The sequence below is a fragment of the Scatophagus argus genome, chromosome 7 (genome assembly GCF_020382885.2).
Source record: "Scatophagus argus isolate fScaArg1 chromosome 7, fScaArg1.pri, whole genome shotgun sequence".
NCBI classification, from domain to species: domain Eukaryota; kingdom Metazoa; phylum Chordata; class Actinopteri; family Scatophagidae; genus Scatophagus; species Scatophagus argus.
The window spans coordinates 10,070,816-10,090,812 of record NC_058499.1 but is presented as its reverse complement, the minus strand read 5'-3'; the positions used below and the strand labels follow the sequence as shown (position 1 = coordinate 10,090,812).

Genomic DNA, 19,997 nt, shown 5'->3' with positions numbered 1-19,997 from the left:
AGATGGTAATACTACAACTGCTACTTTTCGGCGCCAATGCTTTTTCTGCCTGATCCCCTTGGGGATTTGATATGGAAATTGATGCTTTGGAGCCTGCAGTTGTCTACAGTATCCAGTGGGAGGCAGAGTGCACTCGAGTTCAGATCAGATTCTCTCACAGCTAAGGCACAGAAAGTGGGCTGTTGGCATGGCAACGGCTCTAGAAACACAGACCATACGTATGGGGGTTTGGGGTGAGTGTGACGAGAGGTTGTTGGGAGTGGGCGCAAGGGAAGGGTGTGTTTAGAGGGGTGCAGCAAACAGGCAAACACACTGAGAACAAAGAAGATAAGGTATAGGATATATGACAGGTACGGGTGAGAGCCTCGCAGACACACACATTCACATGAACAGACATATGGAGGCAGGCGGGGCCACTTTGGGTTTCACCGTCCTGTGATACTATCCTGTTTTGTTACCTGACCGAGGGCCAGCAGCTCGAAGAGAGGGGGAGGGGGGGGAAAGACACTCCACTTCTAGGCTGGAGAGAGACGCGAAAAAGAAAGCCCAACCCAGTTCCCCCCCACCCCATCTGCAAACATGTCACACTCAAACAAACACGCTCGCCCGAGACTATAAAGTGATGTATTTCAATGTCTATGCTCAATTTCATAGCCACCCACTAGATCATTCTTCAGGGGCCACAGCACACTTCCCAGGATCATACACAGTCAAAACCACAGCAGTGGAGCATGGCGCTGCTTACATAACTCGTCATCCACATGAAACACATGTACATTCACACTAGAGTCAGCCAGTCATCCCTGCTGCTTTCCTTCTCAGGCTACGACCAAAAATTCTACTGCGACACATAAATATGGATGCTTTCACTGTTAGCTAATTACTTCCTGTATGCTGAAACTAGAAATGAGTCTAAAATCATCATTTACTGAAATCCCATTTTGGGAAGAAGCAACAAGGGAGGTGCTTAACGCTGCCTACTGAGTATCTGACACATTCACTGAACTCCAAATGGAAACAGAAAACCATGGGACAATTCACTGGGTGCCAAATGTTGGTCTTTATACTGTTTGTATTATATCTATTTAAATGTTATTAGAGTCTGTATTTCTGATTTTTTAACATGCTACTGGCTATTGCCCTTCTGACTGCGATACAGCAAAGCACTGCAAACATGATGACTTTGGAATACAAAGATGAGCTTAGTGTTTACGCTATCTACTGTATAACAGTTGAGCCCCACCTCCCTTTATGGCCTCCCAATCCTCTCTGCAATTTAGCATTCATGTCTCCGAGCTCGATTCCAATAACTAAGCTATCATACCAGGGAATTTCAGCAACATAAAATCATCAAAACATTTTAAAAGTCCATTAACACTCCAAACATTCGTCTACCAAATGTTTTGAATGCTGATTGGATCCAAAGATTGCCTCTGAAGTGGAGGCTGCTGCAGATGTGCCGACTGTTCCGAGGCAGGACACGGGGGTTCCAGGTTAATGCTCCAAAGAGCTTGTCTCCCCTGCCGCCATCCATCTATCTGTATGTATAAGATGAGCATGTGTACCAGCATGCTCCAGCTGGCTAGAGTGCCTTCAGTCCCCTGCATAACGCATGGATGTGCAGAGTACAATAAGTACCCTCTCTTACTACTCTCGTGGAAGGAAGATGGATTTATACCCTGAATTTTCTCTCATCTTCCCCTGACATATGGATGGATGGATGTATGAATGCACCCCCCTCCTCCTCCTCCTCCTCCTACTCTCTTTGTGACTCCTTTTTTTCCACCTTAGTGCTATCTACTTTCCCTCTTTCGTAGCACGTAACTGAATGCATGTCAACATTCCCCCTGTGATGTGTGGATGATTGTGGTGGCCACAGGGAGCAAAAGCCCCGGAGACAGTCTTAACCAAAGCCCCTAAGGACTCCGATTAGACGGGCCCAATGAACCCCCTGCTGCAGGAGGAGCACTGTGTCGGACTAGCAGAGCATAGAATAATCAATTTACATGTTTATGTACAAACACACATACAGATTGTGTTATCTGAATTCTAACAGCTGTTTCAAGATCTAAGAGAAAAAAAGGCCTGAAATTACCACCTAATAATTGTACTTTACATATGTGTACGACCTCTGAATGACCTAACTTAACATTAGCCTAAACACACATCCTGCTCCACCACATAAAGATTTAAGTCCTCCTCCTCAGACTAATGCAGTTAGAGCACAAACACACACTCATGAAGTTAAATAAACAGCCATTTATATTGATTTAGGTAAAAGGTCATGACTGCCATACGTCATGTTTCTCTTCCCCTTTCATGTCAAGTTAAGCAATGCAATAAGCTCATAAATTATGAAGCAATATTATATAGCCCACTTGGCAATTAATAGACACTCGGCGAATGAGAGAGAATGAAAGAGAGTGCATCACGTCTTTGAGGCGGTGTACATCTATATTTATCAATATCTGCAAGATGTATTTTGAAACAAGAAGTAACTCCACTGGCTTACACAAAGTGATGTAACATGCATGGATGAATAATTGAAAGACCACAGGCAAGTGGGTTGAATGTTAATGTGGTACAAGGATATATCCCGCCTCTTCTGTCCTGAACCTCCATCACCATTGGGCCATTCACTTGCTGCTCATAGAGAGATCTAGATTCAAAGCTCTCGGGGACTGTGGCTTCTCTTTATAGCAACACTGGAGGAGAACCTACAGTATAGGTTCACTGAATCACAGCAGAATTGAATGAGTGAACACCAATGAGGCATTAACGAGCCATCTCTAACATCCTAATTAAGCTTTCTAAGATCCACAACCTATGGATGTCTGGGAAATAAACATCTCAGCATGTGGGGCACCAAAATCAAAGCAACACGCAATTTTGTAATCCAGTCGAGTTCCTCTGCTATTTAATTGAGCAGCCTCCCCTCCCTCTCTCTCCTCCTGAAAATGTGTAACCTTGAAAGTCTGTATCACTACCACCAGCTCTGGTGCAGTTCAAACTGTCAGTTAGCTCCTGCCTCACTTCATAAACAAATGGCCACACGGAACACTTTCAACCAGCGATCGCACACATAAGGTCAGTAAAGGAGAGTAATGAATATCATGCACTATAACACCTTCTCATGGCCAGTGGGGAAAACAGCGAGTTTGTTTGGCTCGCCTGCCACTATGGCCAGGCAACAATGGAGCGTTAACATACTGCTGAAGGGTAAATGAAAAACATCTACGTTGATATTTGTCAAGTACTTTACATCTAAAGTCCCATTAACAAGATAATTTAAATAACTGTATTGCAAGGATAGGGGTGCTGTTGTGTCTAATGGCGGAGGATGCTCACAAATCTTTAAGTTAAAGTTTAAAGTAGCAAGATAAGAATGTAAAACTACTCCATTGTAAGTAAAAGTCCTGCATTCATACTCCCACCTAAGGTACAGAAGTATAAAGCAAAATCAATTATATGTGACTTCATCATTGTTAATATTGATCCATCAGGTCTAAGCAACATTTGAATGTTTTAGCAAATTCAGTTGGAGCTAGTTTTTATTGCTTATTATAAAATGTTTGATAATTTAGTCTTACATTTTTGGACTTCTTTTTCTAATCCTTGTGTTTATGTGAAATGTTCGATTATTTTAGCTTTTCGTGTCATACTGAAATGAAACCATCTAAGAAATTCATACTTGAAATGTCTCTTTGGTTGAACTGCTAATAACTCTCAGACGTCTGGAAAATGGCAAGGATCCCCAGAAGGTAGTGCTTTTTCTTTTTCTTTTTTCTTTTTAATCAAAGCTAAAAAGGCCAAAACCACTGAGTCCATCTTTAACTGTCCATTATATCAAATATGCTAATCCATTTTCTGTAAAATCTGTACAGTAACTATCACTATGGCTGTCAAAGTATTGAAGTAAAAAGTATGAAACATCTACATGGTTATTTTCCACCAACTTTTATTCTTTTAATAATGTTGAGCACCTCATTTCAGTTATGCAGAGCAGCTCACCATCACCAGTGGATATATTTCACTTTTAAGTGTATAATGTTCAAGTGTGAGGGCCACATAAACTATTGACGTTAACTTCAGAGGGTTTCTGTTGGACTGAGCTAATTTCCCAGTAACTCGTTGTTCAGATGCTCACTTAGGTTGAATAAATTCATGTGTGAAGCAGGTATGGAGATGAGTGAAAACATGAATGGCATGTTTGATGTAAATGCACAAACTGTGATGATATGGCTATACAAGGGGTGTGGAGAGTGGGAGACGAATGAAAGCGCAGCTTTGTCTCCAGCTCGTGGCAGGCTCGAGAGCCCCGTTTTGAATGAGCAATATGCCAGGAGTGTGATTGATTAAATCATGGTCAGACATCTGTGAAGTCAGCACTAACACCACAGGGAATGATATACTCTCAGGAAGCTTACACCTTGCATTTCTAATACACTGCAAGCTTATAGTGTTTATTTGAGCTTCTAAATTTAGCATCCAATTAAAGTGTGGCTAAATCATTAGTCATATACTATGTTTGAATTTGTAATCTATCATGAAGAACAAACAATAAGTAGCTCAAGTGGAATTAGTTTACAGCTCAAGAGAGGGACATTCAGGAGCTCACAAAAGAATTTTTTTCCTTTTACTTCCATTATTAAATGGCCCTCAGGTTAATCTATAAAATACCACAATGCATTCAATCACCATTAATCGAGGTGAGTCCTTCTGGCTATGTGCTGGACTGAGCAACCAGTTGCAGTTCATGCTTGCTGTTCAGTCTATTAGTGGATTTCACAACCCATTTAAGAAGGTTTCCAGGTGAACAAAAAGCTGGAAAAGCCAGCTGTAATGTGGACAACAAAAACACAGAAAATTGTACGCCTCTGTGGCTGTGCAGCTTCCACACTAATCCTGAACAATACAGATAGTTCTGATGTTCACAAAGGAACATTCTTACAGAAGGAATGCTTTCATGCTTGTTTGTTACTCCACGCAGTGCTGTGTTGACTCCAGGGAAAGGTCACGGGATGCTTGGGGGCAACAGACTAAAGTGAGGCAGACAAATAACTTTCAGTAGTTGATGACATAACATAGCTCTAACGGCAAATTTTAGGATAAATGAAGGTGCCTATTAGTTTCAGGGAGGACAATTACTATTATGCTGAAGAGACCTTGCAAATGTCTCCAGTTGCACAGCCCACATGTGCAGCTTCATACTGCAGCTGTGAAGTCTAGATAAGGAAACAGTTACCATCTGTATAGTAAAACAGCTTTAGTTTTAAATCATGTGTCAAATTGATGAAACACTTGTGAATGAGGAATAATTGGTGTGACAAGTAAATCAGAATTTGTTCACCCTCCCCTACCATTTTGTTTTAAGGTGTGCGTTACGTTATGTATCTCCAAATTGTCTCCAATTTGTCACAGAATCACAGTGAGGTTAAAACGATCTAATTGGACCGCAAAGGAAATCAAGTGTGTCGCATCTGCCTAGGGCTGGACCCAACGCAGGATTTCACTATGGCTTTGTGGTGTTACATCCTGGTGCAAATAATCAAAACCCCCATCCATGGCTGGCAATGAACAACACAAGCACAGTGTGGTATGGGCTGTTTGTTTCACATGACACAGCCACTGTATTCAGTTGTTAGTCTTAAACTCCTCGAAAAAAAAAATTGGTCCAATTCCTGAACAGAATGCAAAACTAATTATTTTGGGAGATAGGGAGATACGAACTAGAGTGGTGCATCCTTTTAGATGAGGGGAAATATTTTGGCTTCTAGTGCGTAAGGTGGCTGGCAAGGAAAAGGTTTATTTTTAGCAGCGTGTTTATGTAAGTGACTACCATGTTGTAGAATAATGAGGAGGCTCTCTGGGCCCTCGGAGGAGCTACAGAGACGGGACTCTCAGAGCAGCAGAGGGTGATTGAAGGAAGCTAATGAGCAGGAGGGAAAAAAAGAACGCAGAAGTAGAAAGGACTGAGATAATAAAAGCATGAAAATACAAAGGAAATACAACAATTACCAATGGGAGGTCTCTGTAAAGCACGAATGAAGAGATAAACAAATAGTGATGAAAATGGTGGAGGAGAATGTCATTGTGATGAGGGAGATAATTATTATGGTCAGGAAGGAAGACTACTGGCATTAGAAAACACTGTTTCATTTATCCTTAAAAGCAGAAAAAGGGGCTGGAGTACCAGTGAGCATTGCACTGCTGTGATTTATGAGCTCATTACTGCTTTACAGCTAACATTCAAATTGCTTTATCTCTTGACTCATCTTAGCATTACAGCATTTTTCTACATTTGGTTTCATATTTAGCTCTCATTTTTATTTCTGTAACGGAGTGTCAAGCTCTGGCGTTATTTCGGATGCAGGCCTGTGACACAATGCACTTAAGTGCGGTGACTCACTGAAAGCACTACAAAACAATACTAGTTTCCTCTACCTACATTCTGAAATCATCTTTTGTTTTTTCTTCTGTATCATATCCTTCACGTCCTCTCATTTGCACTCCATTCTCTCACATACAACAAGCACTCTCATACATTATTTGGTACCTCTTCTCAGGAGGGGGCTCCTGATTGGCTGGTGGTGCTGCCTGAGCTGTTTCCTGCAGGTCAGGGATATTGGCAAAGTCATCTTGCTCTGCCACACCAATGGCCAAAGCCAGGACCACCATCTTCCCTTCACTGGCTCCCCGTAAAAAAATACGGTAAGAGATAGGAACAGAAAATAGAAAGAGAGCCAAGAAAAGAGAACAGATGCAGAGGATAGGGAAATCAGACATAAAGAAGGTGTGGTGCAGGGAGAGAAGAAGAAAGGAGAGGTCATTTCAGGTGTTGCGCAGACAGTAAGCAGAGGGGCGGCAGGACAATAAGAAACCACATAAGAGACCACATGAGAGTAAACAGAGGAAACAGAGAAAATGGTCATAAAGAGAAAATCACATAACATCCCAGCAGTAAGCACTTTGTCCAGGGAAGGATATTAAGAAGATACCTTAACCTGAAAGGCCAAATTAATAATGATGATTTTAATAAAGTGGTGTGACATCAGGTGCAGGTTGTGTTCACATCACACAGACAACAAATAATTAAAGGATTGTTCTGATGACTAGCTAATAGTTGTTAATGAATATGATATTTAGCAGCACGCACAACCGCTTCCACACATGAAAAAGGTATGTACAGGAATGTAAGCACACACACACACCCACAAAAAAACACCAGCCAACACATTCTTTATCTAGTTATTCAACCTTTCCCTCCAGATTCACCTTTCCCATCGAACATGCCTGTCGCCTTCCTCCAGAGTTAAGATTTAATTAAGCCTCATTAAGAAGATCTGGACTAATTGTTTCTATTTGAGTGACACAGTGTCTTGAGGTGCTCGGTGTGTGTCACCGTTTTCTGGGTCAATGCTCTCTCACTCTCCACATTGCACTCCTCTCATTTCATCTTCTCTATTCTGCTACACTTGCTCTCCAAATCCCCTTTCTCCCCTTCATCCCTGTCCCCTACTCTTGATTCTCTGCCTCCTCATCAGTGCCTCCTTCCTGTCAAGTGCATCCACGGTTCTATAGCTTAAGCTTCTGACTGCGTTACAATACCTCAGCTAAGAAAGTATTGTGCTGCCACGCTATGGAGCGATATCACCCTAAATCTTTCCCACACGCCGTCTAAAAGCTTTTATTCCTTGTTTAACAGTCTCCCTGTTTTACATTTACACCGGTGGTTCATAAACTGTTATGTCTGACCTTACCCCACAACCCCTTCCAGATTAAGTCAAGTGGGCCTACCCTTTAACTGACACCACCGGTGATGTGTTCATTTGAAGTGGTTTTATCTGTATTATTTTTGATTCATTGCTTTGAGGCAACTACTGGTATTTCAACCAACAAAGGTATCGGGATGGGGTTGTTTTTCAACGGTCGTCCCCTTACTTCCAGTGAAGGGAAATCTTAATGCTTCAGCATACCAAGATTATGGACAATGCTATGTTTCCAACTTTGGGGAAGGCCTTTTCTATTCCAGCATGACTGTGCCTCACTGCACAAAGCAAAGTCCATAAAGACATGGTTGGATGAGTTTGGTGTGCAGGAACTTGACTGGCCCACACAGAGCCCTGACCTCAACCCCCGTCCAACACCTTTCAAATGAACTGGAACAGAGATTGTGAGCCAGACCTTTTCATCCAACATCAGTACCTGACCTCACAAATACTCTACTGCATGAATGGGCAAAACCTTGTGGAAAGCCTTCCCAGAAGAGTGGAAGCTGCTATAGCTGCTAAGTTGTCTATGGGTTTAGAATGCAATGTCATTAAAGTTCCTGTTGGCGTAATGGTCAGTTGCAGCAAAACCTTTGTCTATATAGTGTATTTCAGCCTCTAACCTATTAGCAATTTCAAAGATATATCCACTGTTTTTAGACAAATATATGAATTGTTTGTCTGTCCATTAGGCCTATTTTTAGCCAAGTATTTCAACCTTTTATCCGAACATTTATCCATTACTTTTAGTTAACTATTTTAACTATTATACAGTTGTTTGAGTCTTTGAGCTCATAGTTTTACCCTCTCTGCTCATTTTCTGACTGGCTTTAATAGTCTTCAATATGTGGTTTTTTAATCAAATTGTAATAATAAATTATTTGTTAAATGAGGTACTCCATGATCTTTCACCATATCTTTTGATACCTACAGACGTAGGTCTACCCCTAGTCAGGAATCAGTGGTCTATATGATATGACGTTATGGTACTGATTCTATAAGTATAGTACGGGATATAACGGTTATTGTATCCCCCTTCTCCCATCATCTATTAAGTATGAGCATCAAGACTCAAGAATACTGGTAAAACCCTTAAATCAATGCATCAAACATTAAGGCAGCAGAGGCAAGATTGGGAACAGACATTAATGACCCTAGAATAAATTATTGATTTTAAGCCAAAAACCATGAAGACCAATAACCCAAGAGATCCATTTGGTCAAACGGCTTGAAAGGCAAGATATGTGTGTCAGCGACATCAACACATTCATTGAGCAATGATTCACCCAGTTGGGAATTTGGCCAAAATTGAAATTAACTGGCTTGAACAATGGGTCGTGTCTATTACCGCACCACTTTGTCATCAATCTTATAAGGTGTTTCTGCTCCAGAGAAGGAAATACAACAATGACCTCAATTTCACTTCAAAATGATAAGTGATATAGTTAACCATTATGGCCAATATTCTCAATGACCTTGGTGGTGGCATGTGTTACACAGCTAATGCTCAGTTAGCTGGTGGTATTAGTTCAGCTGCGTCACACTCACATACCCAGAGAAGCTTTAACGCACTTAAAAAATAAAATAAAAACCAATGGTGAAATGTAAAATGAATTCAGTGCAAAGGGACATTAAACACATGTTGTACCTTGGCAGTGTCCTTCCTCATCCTTTCATTACTACCCCCTCCTCCCACACACACACACACACACATCTGGCCTGAAGTAACAATATGTTGTAGAAGTAATGGCGCTGGTGACATAAGATCAATGCTTCGGGGTTAACACAGATCTACACACAGCTGCTTAACCCTTGTTCTCATACTGATGCACAGTGACACGTGAACTTTGTGATGAACACATGCTGACACACATGTCAGCAGGCTGGCAGCACAACCAGCAGACACGGATTTACTATTAGCATAAAAGTTACAGTGGAACCGAAAAAATTGGTGCCATTTCAGTTGCAAATACTCATGAAATACGGATTATGCCTACTGGTGTGTCTCCTAAGCAGGATATTTAACAGTCATTCCAAAGGACAGCTCAGAAATAACATCATGTAATTGAGTCGAACGATGTGAATATATAATATATTGTGACTTTTTATGACACCGTCTCATGAATATTATGAACTAACACCACTAGCTCTGTCCCGTAAAGACAATTGCAGCAGACAGTCTGAATGCCATCCAAGCAGATGTTACTGTTTAGCAGAGCATACAGTGTAAACATTGAGCAATTTATTACAGAAAGGGACAGAAATAGCTCACAATATGTGGCAACTTCCTTTCCATTTTTCATGCACATAATGTCATCCATTCTTAAGTTAGGAAAAATTTATTTTTTTTAACAGATTGCTCAATAAGAAGCTTTGAAATTAATTTAAGCTGATACATTACTTCATGATTGAAAACTGTAACTGCTGACCATGTGTTAATTCATTAAACATTTTGCAGAGCTCATAAAACATATTAAGTGACCATATTACCATTATCATTACTCCCTCGCTAAGAATAAAATCTAATTCATAATTGTTAATGTTGGTGTGTCATCTGTCGCATCTTGATAAGATGAGATGTTGATCCATCTCCTACGCAAACACAGGGCAGAGAGCTAACTTATTTACATTTATAACTCTACCCTTATTAAAATTTATAATAGATTTTTCAAGTAAGACAACCTCATCAACTCTACCATCCCCCATTAACACAATAAGCCATAAACACACACCTACACAATACACATTTATACATGTATGCACTCAAGCATACAGCACATATTGTGATAGACAGAGGTAATATCCTTCCCTGGATATCAGATGCAAACTGAAAGAAAATACCCTAAAGAAAAGGCACAGAATAGTATTTCACAAAGATGGGAGCAGAAGCAGATTAGTCAGTACTTAAACATGTACATGTATATGTATGTATGTATGTATGTATGTATGTATGTATGTATGTATGTATATGTATATGTATATGTATATTTTTAAGGCATTACACATAAAAACAAAGTGGTTCCTTAAACAAATACATAAAGTAACAATACTTGGCTTAGCATACACCTTAGAGCACAGCTACGGACAGAAGCCTAAGCAGGTGACACTACAAAAGACCGCATAAACATACAATGGAAGACTTGTAGAGACTCACAGGAAGGACTTGACGTCCAGGCCGCGATTCCGCATCTGCTCCATCATGTAGTCCCAGCTGCCAGGACTTGCACGTGAGCGCCCTCCTGCTCCACCTCCCCTATAGCGAGAGGCACCTGCTCCAGCTGGGCTGCCCCGTGCACTCCGGGGACCGCCTCGTGTACCTGCACCCCCACCCTCACCACTGCTGCTACCTCCCTCTCCTCTCCCAGCACCCCCGCCTCCCCCAGGCTGTCCAGGTGCAGTGTGTAATTGTCCCAAGCTCTGGGATGTGGTGGGATGACCGAGGCCAGGGCCTGATGGGCGGATGAGGGGCTGCTGAAGGCTCTGCTGGCGCAGCAGTGTCCGGGGCCGGGTCGGCCCAGAGGGGATGTGCTCCAAAGTGGATGCATAGGACAAGACTGGATCCCCAAAGCTGGGAGGGCAGAGTAGCAAGGAGATAAGAGAGCGCGAAGATGGCCAAGACCGGCAGAGGATAGGATGATGGGGAGGGAAGAAGGAGTCAGAGGATGTGGAAGAGGAGGAAGAGGTAGATGTAGTCGAGGAGCCATGGCAAAAGGAGGAGAGTTGGTCAGAAGTGGTGAGGTGAGGAGATGAGACATAGAAGAGAGGAAAAGAACCATCAGAGATGAGACAAGGTAACGCAGGGCAAGAGGGAGGCACAGCAGAAGAAGTCAGGTTGACATCAGGATAGATACAGGAAAGTTCATCCAAACAGGAAGTTGATGGTCGTGGAGGGGAAGAGGAGGAAGGAGGAAGAGTGGTATTTGAGGACAAAGTGGAGAAAGAGGCAGAGGGAGGAGTGTTAAGCGGTGGAGACAGGAGGAGGAGGAGAGAGAAAGAGAGCAACGTGAGGCAGCAGCAGTAACAGAAGTAGCAGAAATAGCAGTAGAAAGTGCAGCCTGAGTGATCGCTGTGTGCTGTGTACTGCTCATAGGGCTGTGTCGGGCAGCAGTGTGAGCTCGCCCTGTGCGTCTGCGTCAGATGTGTATGCACCTTGCGTGTCTGCGCGGCCTGAGCGTGCTGTTTGCGTGAGGGTGTGCTTCGCGCGGGCAGTGGTCGGATGTGTACTGTCCGCACGGGCGTAGCGCGAGTCTGCGCCACGTGACCTCGTCGAGACGGGTGGGTCGTGATTTTGCAGATTCCTGGCCTTCTTGATGAGGGTTTTTTGCTCTGATGAGAGATCCCCATTTCCTCTACTCGTCAGTCAACTTTTTCTATCTCTGACAGCCTTCCTTCCTTTCTCTCTAAGTCTTTCGTCTTTTAAACACATGCTGTACCTCTAGAGACATCCCAACAGCCAACCAAGTCCTACAGTTTGCCTCCCTCCCTCCGTCAGCCTGTCATTTTCCACTCCTCCCCATTATAATTGGTTCATAGCCTTGTCAAAAATCCCTTTGCAGTTGCATCAATTTGTATGAAACTGTATGGAACATGTTATTTACATGTCATCACTCATTTACAGGTACATTATCCCTGTGTTTTCTGAGCTCTACAGTATCTTGTATCATCTTCTTTTTTATATTTTTTCCTACTCACTAAATATATCCTCTTCTCTCTCAGATCGCTGTGTAACCCAGACTACCAAAATTAGGTCATGAGAGAGCTATTCACATCAGTTAGGTGCAGTTTACTTTACCGCTCTGCATTACTTCACCTAACACAACTTTGCATAAGGCTTTTAGCGTGCTATCCATCTTATTTGGTTGTCACAAATAAAATGATAAAAAGGTAAATGGAAAGTTTTGCAGAAATGAAACAGGGAGTGGGCAAAACAGGAGAAAAGGAGAATAAGAAGAGTGGCTTCACACAGTGGCAGAAAGATGGAGAGAGAGTGATGGGAGCGATAAGAGCAGAGGGTGACGATGGAGGAGAGACAGAAAATGGGGTGCGAGACACAAACACAAGAGACACAGACACTTATAGCAGCCTGAAAATAGAATCCAATTATAGACAGGGGGCAAAAAGAAAGATGAGAAGAGGAGAGAAGAATGAGGAGTGAGGTAGTGATGAGCGTAAATGTGTTGTGGAGGAAGAAATCACAGACATGAGGTGCCAAGGGAAGGTGCAAAAAATCATGAAGAACTGAAAATTAACTGCTTCATTTACAACATGCTGAATATAGACCCTAAATCATGTAATACGTCATGGCTGTGGGATACACGCAGTCTGCAACCAGCACGCAGTTGACATTTCAGGCTAAATCTGAATCAAAAGGCGGATCGTCATTGTATGAGGCATTATTTCAGTCAGCGTGAGAAAATTTGTTACATTTTTAAAAGTACAGTTGCAGGCAGTGCATTTCATCACATAAACGGGCCTAAATCATTTTCTTCCGCAGATTTATACAGTAGCAGCTTGGCCGATTGTGTCAGCTCACAGTTTGAGTCAGTGTGATACAGCTCGAGTAACTATTGTTATCTTCTCACGATGACGAGAGTTCACATTTCCCCAGCGCTCACACCTTGATCTGTGCCCACACGCTCACCTTGACACCTGAGCTGCACTGTCCTCCCTGCTGATCTTGACCTGACTCTCCAGGTTTATACTCAGAATGGATTCATTCATCTAATCACAGCTGCTGCTGAGGTAAAAATGTGGAAGGATAGTATGTTCATGGTAATAATGTGTTTATTCTGCTGCACAGTAACTGAAATTTTCACTTTTTTTACGCCCGGTTCTGAACTCACTCGCTGGATCGCAATCCTCCGGACTGCATGTGGCCCTGGACGGTCTGCCACCTCCCGGCCTTCACTCCCTCTGTCACCATGCTCTTCACGCTGTCACTGCGATAAGGACCCCCCCCATTATCCCCATGCCCAGTTGCTGCCCCCTTCTGACCCCCTGAAACTGCCCCACTAAGAGACAGAGACAGGGTGCGGAGGTCCCACAGCAAACAGAGGGTATAGAAGAGGGAGAATAACGACAGGCAGAGGAGAAAAAGACCAAAGAGTGTGAGAAAGACAGACACAAACACACACACAGGAAAATAGATTGAGCAACCACATGGCTAAGGAAGTGAATCAGATCAGTAGAGTGTGTGAGGGGGTACGGCTAGTTTTCCAGGCCACGTGAGAGGCAGGTGGATGAAAAGGTCTGCAGTCCAGTGTGGAGGGAGAGAGGGATGGGGAGAGGAGAGCAGGGAAGAAGAGGTAGAGGAGGAGAAAGTGAGCCTGTGGAGGGTGGAAAACCAGCAAGAGGTCACTCCTTTGGGCCTGGAGGACCAATACTACAGCTGCCAGCATTCACTAGCGGCAACAGTGTGCAGATGCTGGTTATTTAGTTTTCATTCTCTCATTCGTTTGGGTATTTGGGGCTTGAAATGTGCTACTTCACTGTGCAGTTCAAAGGCAGCACCTTAGAGTAACAGGAGGACTGCTTGTACAAATACTCTGGCAAATAATGGACTCATTTGGGAAGTCATCCAAAGAAACATTTGGTTAAATACAAGTGCATTTGTTCCTGGAAAACATCAATTACACTCTATCTTTAGATCTTAATATGTAATATTTCCTTTCTTAAAGATGTGCCTGTCATCTGATCACCACTTAGCATTAATAGGAGTCAACAGGAAGTAGTGAAATACCAGCACCACACAGTAGAAAGGATCATAAGGGCAATCTAATCATATCGACCTCCAAAAATGGAGCAAGGTACAGGAATTAATAAGTGTTCATACTTAAGACCAGTGTTTGTCTCAGATTTCCTCTCAAAGGTGGATTTGGATTTTAAATGTCATGTCTTCTCTGAAAGCAGTGATGATCAAAAATAAAGCACAGTAGTGCCCTCTGGTGACATGACTAAATTCATTAATATGCATAGTGTTCCTGCTCTAGGAGACACAAAATAGGAGGCACAGAAGATGTTGTTGTCTGGTGTGTGCGCACAGGATCGGGAGTGGCGGTGGTGGTGGTGGTGGTGGTGTGCTACACTTGCATCATGTCCCCTTGAAGGTCACCTTTCACATTTAATTCTGACCAATTGACCTGACAGTGCATGCGTGTAAGTCATCAATCACAACAGCAACATGGATGACACTGCTGAAGCAACGGTCAACACAGGAGACATGGGCCTCATTTATCGAGCCAGGCACAAGGTGAATGTCTTTACTCTTTATTAAAAGTGCGAACACATACGCAAATGGCACTATGAATCACCTAGAGCATTTACAGGAATAAAGCATTCAGAAATCCATCCCACTTCTCACTGAACTTCACTGGCAGTAGAAGCAATTTCCAAAAGAATTATAGCCATGTAATCTTTTGCTGTTTTTCACCTCAAAGTTATCAGATTGATAAAATAAAATCTAATATACAGTAAATATAATTCACAGAACTTGATGCCTGCATTTAAAAAATGGTTTATGTCAGTTCTTGATCATTTTGGCAAGACTGTGTCATGACTGTTGCTGTCATCAAATATATAAGTTCAGTATTGAAAAATTGTAGAACTGAACCTTCAATCCAATAAGTCCTTAAATATGGAGATTGATCGTGCAGGGTTCGTAACCTGTTTGATAAATGAGGCCCAGTGTCGTTACAGAGATTGAAAGCTGCTGATCTCAAGAGAATCTCAAACAGGAAATGATTTCCCAGCTGTCTCTTGGCTTTAGCAGAATTTTATTGGCTGGAGTCAGGAGGTCGACCGCTCCGTCTCCGACTTAGAAATATAATATTCAAGCTCATAACGACGTCTTATTTTACGATTTTTTACTTGCATGTCAGTGTTTTTACGCACTCACACACTGCTGATCAAATTGTTCATTTTAGTGAAAAGTTAATCTGTTTTGTTTTTGTTTTTATTTTAAAGCATTGGACAGAGGAGGAACTTGACACATTCAAGACAAGGCTTCCTGAAAGGTGATAGACAACCTTGAGGGTTGTTGAAAAATGAACTCAAAACACAACCACTCACATCTAAAGCTGGTTTCTAGAGGTCAGCAGTCATCATCTTCAGGCAGAGTTTTCAGACAGTAATCCATATATCCATCGCGCTCATAAGCACACCGCTGCCTCCTTTCTCCAGGCAATTTAACACACAGTCCTCAACAGCTAGGTCTATTAAAGATGACCAGTTATTAGACAGTTTATCAGACAGATGCCTGGCAGCAGGATGTCTAAGCTTAGAGAGTCCTCTTGGTGCCCAGAGGGAGATAGGTATGACCTTGCTGCTGCTTTATTGGATTCAAGTGTCAAGTGAGTGAAAAAATGACTTTTATTTCATCACGTAAAAGCACTGTTACCTTTACTCGCAATGTGATAGGCAGAAGACACATTCAGGTGCCACAATGTTAGTGCAGTACACATTAGATATTAGGTTAATGGGGATCAGAGAGAAGCCACGGATAGATGTAAACCACAGGTGAACACTGGCACCTGGTTTAACGGTCAACCCTCCACAACAACAGCAACAACAACAACAACAACTTGCAGATTTCAGTTCACACAAGCAAATACAGGGAGATACACAGAGAAGGTGGGTTAAAGTATACACACGTCTTTTGGAGAGAAAGGCTACGAGGGTTGTCCGTCTCCATGGTTAAACTCCATGGGAGAGAGGTCAGAGGTCAGAAGTTAGTGGGATCAGCAGGGCTGTAGGGAGTGGGGGGGCATCTGAGCATGCTCCTACATGTTCAATAAAAGGTGACAGGATGTGAGAAGTGGTGGCACAAATTAGCCTGGGGTTGTGCTGCTTTGCTGCTGCAGTGGTAGTTGAATGGCTGTTGTGGGGATGCTTTAATGTGCACATATGACATTTCCTACACTCACATTTCCCAAGCAAATTATGAGTAATCATTAGTAACCATTTTTGCCCTCCAGTGTGCTAACATTGGGTGAGTTATTGTCGTTGTTGTTATTACTATCGTTGATGGAAATCGCATTATGCAACAATAATAGGTGTAGAAATGTGCAGTTTGTGTATATTGCAACAGTATGACATTTATAGAATGGCTTTTTTAAAAGGCATTTGGCTAAATATCTCTGGTTACTCATGAGAAAATTTGGTCCTCGGGAAAAGAAAAATAATCCACACTGTGAAACTACGTGGATTTAATAACCTGTCAGCTATTGTAACATCATCATCCAATGGTTCAATTTGATGAGCCGCTCGTGATGGTGACTGCACGGCTAGATACGGGGCTGGTGTCAGGAGGGGAGAGGAGAGCAGCGCAAGGAAAGAAAGGAAAGGGAAAAAACGGGAAATGAAAAAGGGGGGAAAGCGGCAGCGCCCCTGCCTCGTTACAGCCCTGCTCAGGGGGAAGTCTCTTACCAGCCTTGGACCAAGACTCACTTGAGTGTGAGGCGGGGATCTCCATATGGGGCATAGGGAGAAATGTTTAGTACGAACTCCTTGGGCGGATAGGAGCTCCACCTCTGCTGCACTGTGCTGCTGTCATTGTTATTCCAAAAGTCTCTGTCTAGATCACTGTGGCCAAAGAGAGAGACAGGTCAGAGCAACACAACTATGGACAGCCTTGGCACCAACCAACTATTTGCATCGGGTGCTCCTGCTTTTTGGAGATGATGATGCAAGGGCTTGGCTTAAGGAAGAGGGTTCATCTTACAGCTGCATCGACCGACAAGTCCAGATTATTGTCTATTTTTCCATCTGATGTTGACAAGTCACCATAGTGGTCAGATTTAAAAATAAAAAAGGGCAGCCTGGTGGGGAAAAAGGCATTCACAAAAGCTTTTCATAAAGCAATGTGCTGTAGCAAAGACACAGAGAAACAGAGAAGGAGATATGCAGCAAGAAAAAAGGAAGTCATAACTTGATGAATACGTACAGCATGTGATTACATTCTGTTCATCTAGCAAGGCACCACTGATGAAACACAATTGAGTAAACATTAAGAAGTCTGGGCCCCATCCTCGGCGTGAGAAGTGAGAACACATGAGCACATGAGACACAAGGCAGAGAGATAAATCGCAGACAGTCAAAGTAGAGGAGGAAAAGGTGAGCAAAATCACTGATGTCATACAAGTCACACAGCAGTGGTCAGAGCTGTAGCACAGGGACAGAGCGGGAGAGAAAGGCAATGCACAAAGAGAAGAAGTCGTAAGCTGAAATGACCAAGAGAGCACACCAATGCTGCTGGAGCCAGTGAGAAAGAAAATGCAAAAAAATTAAGAGACCGAGTGACTCAAGTCAGAATACATTCATTTAGCCCATCTTTGGTGCTTAAAACCGTCCAATACAGAAAGCAAAGAAAGCACAGACATTCAGAGATAGCAGAGACAACAGGCTACAGAAGAGAAGTCATGATGAGCAGGTTAACGGAGGCATTTTGTGGATAAAGTATTGTACTTAACATTACAAAGCTGACATTTTCTGGCGCTGACCTATAGCCTTTTTCATCAAGAACAGAAAATACCTTAATCTTAGTTTGAGCCCTGTAAGAAATGTTAGATAAAAAAAAAAATCCTCCCAAACACTTATACTCCAATGATTTCCCAAAGAGTGCTTGAGCCTCCCTCCATTTACTTGCAGCATTTTAAGCAATGCAGAGGCGTGGCTAAAGGCCTGCACTTAAGGGAGACCTATCTTACAACCCATAAGATAAGTGCCGGAGCAGACTCGTCCAGCCAAAAGCTTCACAGGTAAGATAATGCAGATTTAATCTATACTGATTAAATCACTAACCTTTCATTTAATGTCTGTCTGAACAAGCTCTTGCAGAGATTGTGCCCTTCGAGATAAAACAACAGGCTTCATTTTCTGCCTTGTTTGTGTGGCACACATTGAGGGACTCGAAGCTGAGCCAAACAGAGTTCATTATCACCAGATTTTTCTACCCCAACCAGTTACCAGGCACTTACTTGATGGCTTTCTTCTCCCCTCGCCCACGTGCTGAGTCTGGAGTGTCGGCTGTTTCCACTCCTGACTTATTCCTCTTCCCCTTGAGCGAAGCGGAGGGAGGGGATGGCAGAGAAAGGAGAGAAACAAAAGGTTAGCTTAGATTTATGCTTTGAAGCTGTGTTTTTGCTATACTAATTTCAAGTGTAAATGCCTCTCCCATTATCTCAGGAACACTGTGCTATCAGTCCTTTACCTGATGGTCTCCTGATTACACTCATCAAAGTCAAATCGAATCTGCTGTGGAGAGCCATTTCTGACTATGATTATCATTCGCACCACCCTGAAATTTACATGGCAATTGGCTCTTTAAGGTAATCCACTGGGTACTGGAGAGAAGCCTCTAGAATGTCCTGCACCAGCCTGATTTCAAATAGCTAGAGCATGACCTGCTGTAACCATGGAAATAATGGCAATTTAAAGGCTTCAAAAAGTGAGGTCTGCTAGGTGCAGTCTACTAGAAAAGCTCATTACAGTTAAAGGTGTTTCACACGTGTCACAATGCAAGTAATCTCTTTGCTACGTTGCTACAAGTGGGGACAGGGAGGGGATCAGTCTAAAGCTGCCCCACCCCATCAAATACCACGCATGCTTCCCTGAAAGTGATGCTCTGATACACACTGAGGGCAGGCGAGGATTCTCCATCCCAGAAAATGCGTGGGAGGAAAACACACTGAGTCGCTATCATGGCTTGGCTTGGACAATGGGATCATAAGTTGGCAGAAGGGCAATTTCCTGTGGTAGCCTTGCTTGCTGGGGGCTGAGCATGGAGCTTGAGAATGGAGATCAAACTGGACTATGGTGATATAAGCATAGACCAGGCAACCTCCCTGCTTCCACTTTACTCTTGTAAGGAGGCTTCAGCATAGCCTTAGTAGACCTCACTGGACTTCAGCCAACCATACGTTCTGAATTTAGTTCTGTCTCTTTTCTCCTTCTGATTGAGCCAACTGTCTTAATCCATGCAGCTCATATGTAGCAAGCACACGTTGCCAATGAAGCCAATGATGGCTAACATAAACAGAATGAAATAATTTCATATTTTTCATTCAGATAGACATTGTATTATTGTCACCTTATTTCTTGTTGAGCAGGGGATGTTACTGGTGTTTTAAGTCATAAAACCCTAAGTAGTGAGTGATACATCATTCCTGCCATTGTCATTTTATTTCTGTAAGTAGACTCACAACAAGTTGTACTGCTGCACCAATCTCATCC

The 19,997-nt window shown here is 42.7% G+C and overlaps 1 protein-coding gene across 4 annotated transcripts in view; it reads right to left on the bottom strand.

Annotated features, from left to right (window-relative positions):
- The window catches only part of syt7a (synaptotagmin VIIa), a 74,737-nt gene that overhangs the window by 18,264 nt on the left and 36,476 nt on the right, over window positions 1-19,997 (bottom strand). The window contains exons 3-5 of one of the 4 annotated variants that reach the window (XM_046394168.1): window positions 18,743-18,822; window positions 17,214-17,348; window positions 6,557-6,688 (exon numbers count right to left, since the gene is read on the bottom strand). In XM_046394168.1, the coding sequence (XP_046250124.1) occupies window positions 6,557-6,688; window positions 17,214-17,348; window positions 18,743-18,822 (347 nt within the window). The other 3 variants (XM_046394167.1, XM_046394165.1, XM_046394166.1) reach the window with 3 other exon arrangements.